A 14436-nucleotide genomic window follows, 5' to 3' on the forward strand; every position below is an offset into this window, starting at 1 on the left:
TTTGCGTTAAACTCTGCAGGACAGTGGCCCTCCAGGACTGGATTTGAGGAACCCTGCTATAGATATAGCATAAATAGCACCCATAGCACAAAAAAGGTTGGGCATACACATGCAGAACAGTCTGTTTATCAATTTCTAATTATATTTCTCACTATTCACATGGGTATCAGATTAATACTGAGTTAAGCAAAATACCATTACATATGAATACACAGATTAATACATATTTTGCATATAAATGTGGGTTTTGAAAATGCATTTCTCACAGATCTGAATGAAAGGCTTTTTAGACTTGCACAAAGGTCAACTTTACATCTCCAGTAACTTCTAAAACATCAACGTCCTCCAGTTTAGTGAAATGATGTAAGTAAGTGTGAGTTTGTTCACCATTGACAAACACCTTGTAATGACGATGACTGCGACAAATGGTGACCTGAAATACACATACAAGACAAAGATCTGAAATCATCCATCTCCTCAAGACACAAAAAATAAGAAAGCAAACAATCTAAAAATTCAGTTCTTACTAAACTTCTGTCTGTGATTTGAAATGACAACAGGGACTATTACAACATTTCCAGATAATATACATAATAGGAAATAAAAACAACAAATGAATAAAGCTATAACATAATAACTGCTTTTTTAAGAGAACGTTTTCCTGAATGACCATAAAAATCAACGTGTAATCTTAAATTAAAAAATAAATAAGTAAGTAAGTAAGTAAGTAAGTAAGTAAGTAAGTAAGTAAGTAAGTAAGTAAATAATTGTTTTGGTAATTATATTGACAGTGCAAGGAAAATATTTATAAAACACACTTTAAATATATATTTTTTTTTTTCAAGGTACCATGGATCATAGTCTTATACACCTACCAGAAAAGATTGCCCTCTCTCAAACGGCATCTGTCCAGATCGTTTTCCCACACTCCACTTCCCATGCCTATAGCTTTTGAGAACAACGTCATTGTAATCAAAACGAGGACTGTAGTAAAATGCAATTCCAGTTTGGTGCCGTAGAATAATCTCCATTCTGTTGGAAAAAGAGGAGGATATGTTTTTTCAAAAATCCCCATTCATTGAACAGATATGGAAGATGTGTCATTATGACATTTCATTAGTATTACAGAATATTTGAAACCAATTGAAAACAGAAGATGTATTATCTTTTCTTTATCAGAGAGAAATAATATTGTCAAACCTATTGTCAAGCCCTTGAGGAGTGATTACTCCTTGGAGGATAATGACTTTGCCAGGCTTCACTCCACCATGGATGATGCTTTTGTATGGGACCAACTGATTGTGGGTCAAAGATTTTAGATTTTTATTAAATATTTAAAAGATATTTATTAAATGCTGCAATATGATTATATTAAAAAAAATAAAAATAAAATAAATAAATAAATAAAAGTGTGTTTAAGTTGTTTTATCATAATATTCAATATTATGGTGAGCTCTGTAAAAAAAAGGACAAAAAAAAAAAAATAACAATCCTGTATCGCCAGAAAGAAAACAGAAATTAAAGTAAGGACAACATTGCATCATTGCACTGTAAATGTTTAAGGGAACTAAATGTGTTTTCAAAGTGCTAGAGAGATTCAACTTATTCCATAATAAAATCTCTACAGACTCTACTGTCAGTCTGTAAGTTTCAGTTTTCAAGGAATTTCAGTTTGTTTTCTATTGTCACGTGTTCCTTTGTTCTGTTTTCCCACTCTTTATTATTAGTTTATTTTTATCATCTGTGTCCCATTAATTACCCTTGTTATGTTTGCTGCTTAAGTTTCTCCCGTTCACTCAGTCTTTGTCCGATCACTCTCCATGCATGTTGTGTTGCACCTGATTGCCTGCCTGTTGGATTGATCATTAAAACCTGTATTTTGGATTTATTTTCTTCGTCTGTGTCTGCCTTCCTGCAACCCAGCGTGACAGATGATCGGACCGCCTAATTTTGATGAACGGGCAAAGTTCATCACCGTGGCTCTCCTGGGATTTATTTTCTTTTACTAAGAAATTTTGTATTTTGGCCAGCCACAGCATGCTGGAGGATGAAGCCCTCAACACCCTGTTCTGGATCGGAGCCAACTTCCATAGCACCATCCACCTTACAGACACCACCGGACTTAAAGGTGCCATCGAATTGAAAATTGAATCTACCTCGACATAGTTGAATAACAAGAGTTCAGTACATGGAAATGACATACAGTGAGTCTCAAGCTCCATTGTTTCCTCCTTCTTATATAAATCTCATTTGTTTAAAAGACCTCCGAAGAACAGGCGAATCTCAACATAACACCGACTGTTACGGTAACAGTCGGGATCATTAATATGTACGCCCCCAATATTTGCATATGCCAGCTCATGTTCAAGGCATTACACAAGCCAGTATGTCTGGATCTGTGCACAGTTGAATCATCAGACTAAGTAAGCAAGCAAGAACAATAGCGAAAAATGGCAGATGGAGCAATAATAACTGACATGATCCAAGATATCATGATATTTTTAGTGATATTTGTAAATTGTCTTTCTAAGTGTTTCGTTAGCATGTTGCTAATGTACTGTTAAATGTGGTTAAAGTTACCATCGTTTATTACTGTATTCACGGAGACAAGAATCGTCGCTATTTTCATTTTTAAACACTTGCAGTCTGTATAATTCATAAACACAACTTCATTCTTTATAAATCTCTCCAACAGTGTAGCATTAGCCGTTAGCCACGGAGCACTATCAAACTCAATCAAATGTAAACATCCAAATAAATACTATACTTACGCGAGTAGACATGCTGCATGACGAACACTTTGTAAAGATCCATTTTGAGGGTTATATTAGCTGTGTGAACTTTGTTTTTGCAATGATCGAGTGAGAGAGTCGAGAGCTCGGGAGGGGGCGGAGACGGGTGGAGAGCACGAGCATTTAAAGGGCCAGCAGTCTGAATCGGCTCATTTGTAATGATGCCCCAAAATAGGCAGTTAAAAAAATTATTTAAAAAAAATCTATGGGGTATTTTGAGCTGAAACTTCACAGACACATTCAAGGGACACCTTAGACTTATATTACATCTTGTAAAAAAACGTTCAATGGCACCTTTAATTGTAGGGAAGCCGTCTTAAAGTGTCTGGAGTGTGTGCGGTCCTACGATCCAGAACCCGTCCAGACCCAGAGCCCAGCCCATCACCACCGCGATTGACAACGCCTAAGCCCCCACAGACTGGAAGCTTTCGCCTGATGCGACTTTAGAGCCTATGCCCGAGAAAGGGATGGTGGAACTCAACATCGCCCCGGAGTCGAAGCACCTCAGTGAGTCTGACCAGGGGTGTGAGCTGACGTCACCGTCCATCACTGTGGGAGTCCTTGTGGAGTTTGAGGGGCTGGATGCGAGCCCCGCCCGACCCCCACCACTGAGAGCGAGAACCGGATGAACTTACTGGACAGTTTTAGTGAGTGTGGTCAGGTAAATTCCCTATGTCCCTGGAATTATTCTGAATCTGAACCTGTATCTGAATCTTCTTCGTCAGTTCTGTTATCCCCACCCAGCCTCCCTCTCCCACCACCTCTACTAAATGCCATCAAGGACACTTTATTTATTTATTTTTTTTGTGCCACTCTTTACTTCCAGACCTCCGCCAAGCCTGTCACCCAGTCATCATTATCTGCCATCAGTCCCGTCGAGCCACCACATCCTTCTCTCAGTGACGAGGTTACATCGTGGTCCTGCTGGGAGCCTACTCCTCCTGGGTGTTATGAGGCCGTGGCTCCACCTCAAGCCTCATCGCGCTCTGTCCCACCTCAACCCATCAACCTGGCTCCTGCGCCTACACTTCTCCTACCCTCGACTCCAGCATCGACCATTGAGCATTCGGACTCGCCGGGCTCCCTCAGACCGTTGTCTCCCCCTGGGTCGGACATCGCTAAGCCTCCACTGTGGACTTGCGGGCCATCCGCTGCTCTCCGGCCCTCTACTCCTTCGGCTTTGTCAAGCTCTGCCCTCCCTCAGGCTCCACCTCCGCCCTCAGTAGCACCAGCTCATCCTCAGCTCTCCAGATCTCTACCTCCACCTCGGAGAGTCATCGCTGCAGCTCCGTCGCAGCCGGCCAGGTCAACGGCATTCCATCGGCATTTCATCACCGCTTCGACTTCCGTCTGCGTGGTGGGCTCCACCTCCCAAGGCTCTTTCACCGTCGGTCATCCCCATGAGTACATCACCAACATGGCATCTACTGCCATTGACTCCACCTTGGGCTATCGCCATGGCTGAGCTCTGAGTCGCATCCACCTGGCCACTCCTACCTTCACCTCCATGGATGCTACTTCACCCTGGTCATCGTCCTCCGTCTGTCTGCCTGCCCATACTACCTGCCCTTTGCCATGTCCTCGTCTTCAACAGGCTCTACTCCTCAGCACAATGGTGACCCAAAAAACTAATTTTCACTGTAAATTACTGGCAACAGTTTTGCCAATATGCAACTGTTTGTTAATTTACAGTTTATTACTGTTAAAATACATTTTGTGGGTGTGTCTTTTTATCTTACACCTTTAACCCTTTCAACCCCACAGGAACATCATCTAGTGTTCACGCTACAGAGAGTAAAAGTAACATTGATGCTGTGTTGCAAAGAAAAAAATAATATATGTAAGTGATTGTTGAGCAGTAGTGATGAAGGTTACAGTAAATAACTGTACAGTTAACAGTAAATTACTGGCAACAGTGTTTTACAGGTTAATGTTTTACAGCGTAGGTCACCATAATATTGTCTTATGATTTATGTGGATCAGGGTTGTTAGAGTTTTATGTATAAGTAAATCATAATCAAAACATCTCAGATAACTTACAAAAGTTCCCGGAGGTGTAGAATGATGGGGCTGTAAATGAAAAGAAATGTGGATAGTCAGGATAGGAACACATTTAGAAGAATTCAGATGTGAAATAAAAGTGATTTTCAATAAAATTGAAAAAAACTAAAATATGTATGTGATTATAGCAGTGTTTTTCAATTTTTTTCTGCCATTCCCCACTTTGGAGGAAGGGAAGGGTTCTGAGCCCCACCTGTCCACAATCGCCCCAACAAAATGGTAATAAACTAGGTTTTAAGTTTAACTTTTAAAATTTATTAAAATGTATTTTATTAACATCACGCGAGATGGGAGCAGCCATGTTTGTTTGCGCAGCTGTTCAGAGTCCTGTCAGTTGGACTTAGAGCCCATGAATTCATCAGTTTCTCCAGAAATCCATGCAAGTAGCTGGTGATCTTTGAGAAAAAACAGAGTAAACTTTATAGTTATGTGTATCTGATATGAATAAAACACATCGAAAAAATTATATATATAAATTATATTCCATAGACATCAGTGTGTACTTTACAAACTCTAAAAGTATTGTTTTACTAGTACTTCTATATTTAATTGTCTAAAACCTAAAATAAACTAAATGTTGTTGAAAACACTGCATCATAATAGAGATGGCCGCAAAAAAGACCAAATTTCCTCCCGTTTGTCGCACCCCACTTGTCATGTCACTATTCCCCACCAGTGGTGCACGCCCCACACTTTATATTATAGTAACAGTACAGTGATCCTTCAACAGAGCTGATGTTGCTCTGTCTCTCAAGTATATCTGTGATAATGAGTTTGCTGTTGCTTATAGTGTTGCATAGAAAGGATGTGTTAAAACTGACTCAACCTGTGTTAAATTCTTACACATCAATGGGTGAGTTTAGGGCCAACACTTGTTGTGTTAAAGGGATAGTTCACCCAAAAATGAAAATTTGATGTTTATCTGCTTACCCCCAGCGCATCCAAGATGTAGGTGACTTTGTTTCTTCAGTCGAACACAAATGATGATTTTTAACTGCAACTGTTGCCGTCTGTCAGTTTTATAATGCCAGTGGATGGGAACTCAAACAATAAGAGTCTAAAACACTTCCATAGACAAATCCAAATTAAACCCTGCGGCTCGTGATGACACATTGATGTCCTAAGACACGAAACGATCGGTTTGTGCGAGAAAGCGAACAGTATTTATATCATTTTTTACCTCTAAAACACCACTATGTCCAACTGCGTTCAGCACTCGTTTAGTGAGGTCTGATCACGCTCTGACAATGGCAGTGATGTCTCGTGCGTATACTTCAGTGAGTGCTACACATCACTTCTGTTGTCAGAGCGCGATCAGACCTCACCAAGCGAACGCTGAACGCAGTTGGACATAGTGGTGTATTAGAGGTAAAAAATAATATAAATACTGTTCGTTTTCTCGCACAAACCGATCGTTTCGTGTCTTAGGACATCAATGTGTCGTCACGAGCCGCAGGGTTTAATTTAGATTTGTCTATGGAAGTGTTTTAGACTCTTATTGTTTGAGTTCCCATCCACTGGCATTATAAAACTGACAGACGGCAACAGTTGCAGTTAAAAAAACATCATTTGTGTTTGACTGAAGAAACAAAGTCACCTACATCTTGGATGCACTGGGGGTAAGCAGATAAACATCAAATTTTAATTTTTGGGTGAACCATCCCTTTAATTCTGAAACATTCATTGAGTCAATAATTTTAACACAGTGAATGTGTCAGGAAGATTAACCAGAGGTGTAGTCAAGACCAGACCCTCCAAGACTGAGACCAAGACCATTCAAGAGGGAAGTTAATGAGATAATTAAGTCATTAATCAAGCACTAGTGATGAACACCTGCTGTTAACAAGCAGAATCATTGAAGGAAAGAGGAAAACAACAACAAAATAAAACACCTGTGCTACTTCTGAACATGAAAACCAAATTTGCAATGATCTCTTTGTCAAGTCAAGTCAATTAAAAAAAAAAAAACGTTTTACACATCAGTGTTTGTGTTTTGGGACAACTCTTGTGTTGACACATTCATTGTGTGATGATATTAACACAGTAATTGTGGTGATCTGATGTCTCTGTGTGCCTAAAATATTGTTTACTTCTTTTTTTTTCGCGATCAGAACAACTTTTGAGAAATCCTTCAGATTATATTGATAAAGCTGATCTTCTGCTGTAGAATCACAGTGCTGCTGTAATCAATAATGTAAATCTAACTCAGAGATTGGGCTCTAAATGAGTTCAATGATTATGTGTGAAAACATATTCAACACCACCTGACCATCTTTTCTATTTGTTTATTCTGCTGTTATAACTCAGTTACAACAGCCAAACAAAATCTAATATTATAAATTCAAGAGTCAAGTGCTCAACTAAAGCAAACCCTGATCTCTATAATGGTGACTTAAAATTGTGATTTCTCCTTTGGTGATTCTGCTTGTTGACAGCAGGTGTTCATCATTAATGTTCAATAGTCACACGATTAATGAATTATCCTGATTGAATGGTCTGGTTTTTGGTCTTGGAAAGTCTGGTCTCGTCCACACCTCTGGTCTTGAATGGTCTTGGTTTTGGAGGTCTGATCTTCACCTCTGAAATGAACACAAAGTTGTGTAAATGTGTAATATTAACACATTACAGGTGTTCTTGGCTGCACAGATTGTGTTGATGCTGTGAACAAATACACAGGTTGTGTTCATTTTAAAACTACACATAATATGTTTAAAACTATTGAATTCTTCCAACACATTTTTATGTAATATTGATACAAAATGTGTAAACTAGAGTGTTACACATAATATGTGTAATTTTTCTACACATTCCTTAGAGTGTGGGACCAAATATAGTTATATATGCCAATATGTTGAATAAGCTTGACTTTGAATGGTGAGTTTGTGTGCGTTCTTTATATAGTGCAATTATCTGGCTGCTAATGTGGCACATGTTTGTAGTTGTAAATTTGTAAAGTGTATTTTTTTCTCTCACTGCAAGATACTGGAAGGCAACCAAATTCAGTTCCATCATTCCTCCAATATGAATCTGGTCCACACATGAGAACGGAATACGGTGATTGAACTCTGAGAAGGGTTTCCCGTTGGCACTTATCTAGAAAAACCCAAAAACATTTATGATAGGAAGGTCATTATGACTAAAACAAATGTAAAACTTTTTTTTTTTTTTAGACAGAAAAACAAAAGTGAAGAGGGAGCCAATGACCTTGTAAGAACCCATTGTGACGAAGATCTGGAGAAAAAACAGCTGGCCTCTCAGGAAGGGCATTTTAAATATGTTTTGCCCTTCACCCCATGTACCGTTCTGGTAGGTGTTCTGCACTACTGTTCTGCACAAGTTTTTAAAGTGAGGGTTAAAGTGCAGAGCCAAATCAGACCCAGACATGAGGTTCACATCAAATCTGGAGAAGACGATAGCGAGGAGGACAATATCAGCTATAACATGTCGAATACAACATGAAATAGTTTATGAAAAAAAAAATTAATATTACTAAAAAAACCTATTGCACTGCAGCTGATTTTCTAATTAAAATACATTCAAACCTCAAGCCTGAACCAATGAGGTAAATACCACAGTGTGTACAGAAATTTAGATTTGCTTTGACTCTATTGAGAAACATAAACAGCATAAAGAAGTGTAAATTGCTTTAAAAATATTTGGTTGATAGGTTGAAAACACATTCCTTACAGAGAGACTGTTACTCACCTGTCTGCATCTGGCAAAACCCGTCCAGATACAGTGATACTCATTCCATCCAGCAATCCTCCATGGATCGGAGTATTGAATGGGACACTCTATGTGAAAGAATTTTCATGTGAAATGATTTCATAAAATTATTGCTTGTTTATCTTCTTACTTCCACTTGTTCAGAGTCATTTTTCTGCCATTATTAACGAGAATGGTAACAACCTAACAACCTGAGAGTGAATTTTCTCAAAATTGATCACATTTTAGCCAACTGTGATTATGAAAACAATCCAAATCATTCAATCCAAAATTGTTAAATAATTTGACCAGAAAATATTTAAGAATAGACTGGCTGTTTGTTCACATTTTGTTGTGCAATTCCACCACCCCAGCTATCAAACTGGTAGCTTTTTTTTTTATCCAATTTGAGGCAGTCTTTTTGTGCAAATGAAATGAGTTACTGAATTAATATAAAGTATATTACAGTAAAGAAGTGTACCATTAATTTACTGAATTAAAATGTAATTAAATAAAAAAATAAATAAACACGCGCACATTTCAGAATATTTTCAAATGACTTGAATTAAACTGAATCATCATTTTAAAATAATTGGTAACTTACTGGGTTGAAAAATGGCAGTTGTTGATGCAGATCCATTTTGTCAGTATCTTGATCTCCTTCTGTCAAAGTTTATTTTATTCAATCCTGTATTCAAGGCTGAGCACCACTATATCCTATAGAGGAAGAAACCTGCAAAAACAACAACTATATATGTAAAAAATATTGTTAAAAAAACAATACATAAATAAATATACAAGGAACAAGTAAACAACATAAACAAGTATTTACACTTTTATTTCCTTATTTATGTGTAATTGTATTTTTTTGTTTTTCATTTATTTATTTGTGATGTGATCTGCGAAAACCCATCACATTATGAAATTGTACCTATCGCATGTTTCAATACCATATGGAAGCTGGGTTCGAGTTGGGTTTAAATAACGGTCATTCCCTTTTTCGCATTGACATGAAAATGCACTATCCAAACATAAATGGATGTAATTCAAGAATGCTTTGGAATATAGACCTAAGGTTTGTCTTGTTTTAAAGAAGACACTTGTCACATTGTTGTAGAAGTGAAATAAATTATGAAAGTGAAGTTATAAAAGTTTATGTTTATGAAAATATTAAAATATAATTGTTTATATTTTATAATAATATATTACAAAGTATGTTTTACTCTCAAACTGCAAGAAAATAAAATACAAAAATGTCAACATTCCAAATTTTAGGTTGAAATATTTCAAAATTGAGCTTCAGGATTAAGATTTTGTTTTGGCGCAGTACCAAACTTTTTCACTAGATGACCATATCTGACCATTTAAGGGCGCCTCTGTTTATTTGAGTAATCTGAACCATATATTTCCATATTTTCATACATTTTATGAAGTAGACATCCTACTCATACGTAGTATGGACAGTTTGGCAGCATTTGATTTGAATTCAACCTCTAATAAACACATAATTAGAACATGTGTGTTCATTATAGCTCCGTTGTTCTCATGCTGTTAACAAGCAGAATCATTGAAGGAAAGAGGAAAACAACAACAAAATAAAACACCTGTGCTACTTCTGAACATGAAGATCAAATTTGCAATGATCTCTTTGTCAAGTCCAGTCAAAAAGTCTTACACATCAGTGTTTGTGTTTTGGGACAATACTTAATTAATTAATTAATTAATTAATTTCGACACATTCACTGTGTCAAACACAGACATTCAGAATGTGTCAAAAAGCATTTGTTAAAAACTGACTAAAAATGGCTAAATTCTTACACATCAGTGTGTGAGTTTAGGGACAACACTCATTGTGTTAATATTGACACATTCATTGTGTGATGATTTTAACACAGTAAATGTGTCAGGAAGGTGATCTGATGTTAACAAGCAGAATCACCAAAGGAGAAAATCAAAAAGTGAAGTCATCATCATGGAGAACAGAGTTTGCTTTAGTTGAGCTCTTGACCCTTGACTTTTTAATATTAGATTTTCTTTGGGCTGTTGTAATTTTAATTTATCAGCCAGACAAAGAGAAAATATGATCAGGTGGTGTTGGTTATGTTTTCATATAATCATTATTTGACCTGAATCACTGAACAAAAATAATGATTATGTGAAAACATAACCAACAACACCTGATCATCTTTTCTCTGTGTTTGTCTGGCTGTTACAACTTAGTTACAAAAGCCCAAACAAAATCTAATTTTAAATATAGTTGCAAACAGCAATGGCGGGCCCAAGCCCGGTGACACCACCACCCCGGTGGCTTCAGGGCAACTGTGCACAGCGGGCAATAGGCAGTTAAAATGGTTAAACATCAAAGGACTATGTCAAATTCACTCTGCATTTACTGCACTATAAGGTGGCGCTATAGAGCCCCTCCTCCCTGCCCGTTTCTAAGGCTTTGCCCTTGTCTACTGGCTAACAATCCTGATGTGTGTGTGGAGTTTCAAACAATTTGAAGTATGCTAAGAGTCTCAAAAGCATCCAAAATGAATATTAAAGTTTGATGCATTACCAAGTCAACTGTGTTTGAGATATCATATATTATTTTCAAAGGTCTACATCTGCCATGTTCTGATATTATTCAAATGAAGTTTGAAGCAAATCGGGTAAAAATAAGAGAGTGATCTCAAAGCATGCTGAAAGTGACACACTTCCTGCTGCCAGTTGGTGGCACTATAACTTTGACTCACAATAGTCACATCCATGTGATCAGACTCCTATAACGAACACACCGCTGAAGTTTCATAAACATCAATCAATGTATGCAGACGTTATAACACATTTCCTGTTTCCCTTTTCTCGCCATAAATTCGTTGCCTCGCCACGGCCAAACCGTTCGAGATATAAAAAATCCGCTGGCAATTTTTAATCATCAGTGTCTTGACTTCATGCTGACCAAGTTTGGTGGTGATCGGATTATTTGCCTAGGAGTATATCAAATTCCAGAGCATGCATTTTTCAAACAACCCATAATAACTGACTTCCTGTTTAGCCAGCGTATAACTTAGAGCATGAAAGTTGTTAGGCCCGAGGAGGTCTATATGTGTACCGAGTTTCATACTAATATGTGCAAGCGTGTTTGATATATGGACCAAGTTTTCGGACTTTGTTCAAGGGGGCGCTGTCGATCCCCCCTGCCACGCCCAGGTACCAGCCTCTCCGGCGTCCTAATGGCCACGGATTCCAATGTGTGTGCCAATTTTCAAGAGTTTTTGAGCATGTTAAAGTACACATGAAATCAAAATTGACCTTATTTACTTTGTTAGTGCATATTACTAGTCTTGTGGTAAACAATTAATCCGTGCAAGTTAAAACACAGAAAAAAGAATAGTTTGTTGCGGTAATCTTTAATCAAAATCTGAAAAGTTACTTCCGGTCTGGTATGACATTCCTTCTCTGATGACGTCAGTTTGACGGCTTGGGTTGAAAATGCGTAAACCACTCCTCTGCAACCGTTCATCTGCTATGAGCGAGAGATGGAGAGGAGGAGCGCTAAAGTAAAACTCTGCCCTCTATTCAATATCCCGTTTCACTTGGAAATACGTCACAACACTGGAGAAAAGTCATTTGCAACTACCGGTTCACGCAGACTTTAAGGCCCCGACAAAGCCCCGGAAGACGAAAAAAAAATTAAAATAATAATAATAATTAAAGCTGCAAGCAGCGATGAAAGGGCCCTCGCACCCGGGCTCACCGCAAAAGAGTGAATAGTGGGCGACATGCATGTAAGTGAGTAAATACAGGAGAATTATGGCAAAGTCATTTCAAAGTGACACACTTCCTGCTGCCAACAGGTGGCGCTTTGTCCACCAATATTACCAAACGTGTGAAGTTTGGAGCAGATCAGACATTGTATGCCTGAGTTACAACAACTTCCTGTTTCGTGGCGTTAATCGCACTCATTAGCACTTAGCCAAGTGTTGCATGATTTAACGTGATTCTAGCATGTTTGGTACTTCGTGGCATATTGAAATCTGTTTCTGGTAGTGAATTACAGTATAAAGCGTGCCATTTCCTGCTGCCAGCAGGTGGCGCTATAGCTAACTGAATATTATCATATAGACGTCTTTAGGCTAGGACTCTTATCACACATGTGAAGTTTGGGGCAGATCGGACATAGTATGCCTGAGTTACAACAGTTTCCTCTTTCATGGCGAAACATCAGACTTTGTCAGTCCGCCACGGACACGCCCTTCACCGAAAACTCAAGATCTTTGATATTTATCATTGCTACGGTCTTAAGTTTAGACTGACAACATATGATGTTGATCTGTTTAAATCTCTAAGGGGAGTTAATCACAGTGTAAAACATGTCATTTCCTGTGTCCCATAGGTGGCGCTATGACTGTCACTGAATATTACCATGTAGATGTGTTTAGGCCAGGACTCTTATCAAACATGTGAAGTTTGTGGCAGATCGGGCATTGTATGCCCAAGTTACAACAGCTTCCTGTTTTATGTCGAAACATCAGACTTTGTCAGGCCGCCACAGACACGCCCTTAAGGAAAAATCTGGATTTTCGCAATGAAACGTCACAAAGGCCTTTAGATTAGACTGACCAAATATGACATTGATCTGATTAAATCTCTAGGACGAGTTTGTTAAAGTACAATGTCTGGAAATGGCAAAAAATGGCACGTTAATTCAAAATATCTGACTTCCTGTTGAGTTTCAGATTTTGCTCCAAGAGATTTTTTTGTAGGTATTGGGCTGTTATTTCAAAATCTTTGTGAAATGTAGTGCGAGGGGCACTTCATTAGGTGGCACTATAGAGCCATTTTGCCCTGCGCAATTCTGAAACCCTTATCAGACGTACATTTTCACCATTTCTGATGCGTGTGCAAAGTTTCATGAGTTTTCGAGCACGTTCAGGCCCTCAAAAATGCAATTCACTTTGGAGAATAATAATAATAATAATAATAATAATAATAATAATAACAAACGGAGCAATTCCAACAGGGCCCTAATAATCCTTAGGGAATCAAGAGGGCCCTGCGCCATTAGTGCCCATTAGTGGCTTGGGCCCTAAAAAAAGTCAAGAGCTCAACTAAAGCAAACGCCGATCTACATGATGGTGACTTAAAATTGTGATTTTGGTGATTCTGCTCCTTTGGTGATTCTGCTTGTTATTTTCAGGTGTCTTCAATAATGGTCAATCATCACTCAATTTATAATTTAATTATCTCATTAACTTTAACACTGCTTCAGTGGGTGGAATAAAAAATATGGCAGGACTTTTACTGTCTGACCCCTGGACTTTACACCTCTGCCCAGAACCAACACTGAATATTTAGAGAACATCTGATGATTCGGCTCTGTAGTTCCACGACGTTAATACTGGCTTGCCTTGAACATGGGCTGGTATATGCAAATTTCGGGGGCATACATATTAATGACCCCGACTGTTGCGTCACAGTGTTATGTTGAGAAGTGTAAGTGCGGAAACATTGAAGTCAGAATAATACAGATCATATTTATTTTGCCAAGTAGCTTGAAGCAGTTTCACAACTCATGAATTGTACTTACAAATAACAGTAAAATGCTGCAAAGATTTTTTTTCTTACACTTAAAACGTGTTTTACAACTTCTACTTCAAAAAATCTAAGTTGCAAATTTAATTTACGCTTACAATATTGTATACACTTCCACAAATATTTCCTTGCGCATGCAATTCTTTAAGGCTTTATTTTACCTTTCCATGCCCATCTCTAAGTCATTAATTCCCTGCATGTGCGACTTCTTGCAAAGGCATGTCCAAACCTATTGTGTTTCATTTAGTCACACCACAAGGTGTCACTGTTGTTTCAAAGCTTCAGCACTGCCACTCTG

General features: G+C 38.1%; 1 protein-coding gene across 2 annotated transcripts in view; it reads right to left on the reverse strand.

Annotated features, from left to right (window-relative positions):
* The window catches only part of LOC137031582 (galectin-9-like), a 112042-nt gene continuing 97606 nt past the window's right edge, over window positions 1-14436 (reverse strand). For both annotated transcript variants that reach the window (XM_067402624.1, XM_067402625.1), the window contains exons 4-11: window positions 9163-9291; window positions 8559-8647; window positions 8058-8253; window positions 7827-7946; window positions 4833-4862; window positions 1201-1295; window positions 876-1032; window positions 1-433 (exon numbers count right to left, since the gene is read on the reverse strand). In XM_067402624.1, the coding sequence (XP_067258725.1) occupies window positions 287-433; window positions 876-1032; window positions 1201-1295; window positions 4833-4862; window positions 7827-7946; window positions 8058-8253; window positions 8559-8647; window positions 9163-9198 (870 nt within the window). In that variant the 5' untranslated portion in view covers window positions 9199-9291 and the 3' untranslated portion in view covers window positions 1-286. The remainder of the gene's footprint in view (window positions 434-875; window positions 1033-1200; window positions 1296-4832; window positions 4863-7826; window positions 7947-8057; window positions 8254-8558; window positions 8648-9162; window positions 9292-14436) is intronic.

Source organism: Chanodichthys erythropterus, chromosome 12, assembly GCF_024489055.1.
Source record: "Chanodichthys erythropterus isolate Z2021 chromosome 12, ASM2448905v1, whole genome shotgun sequence".
Classification (NCBI taxonomy): domain Eukaryota; kingdom Metazoa; phylum Chordata; class Actinopteri; order Cypriniformes; family Xenocyprididae; genus Chanodichthys; species Chanodichthys erythropterus.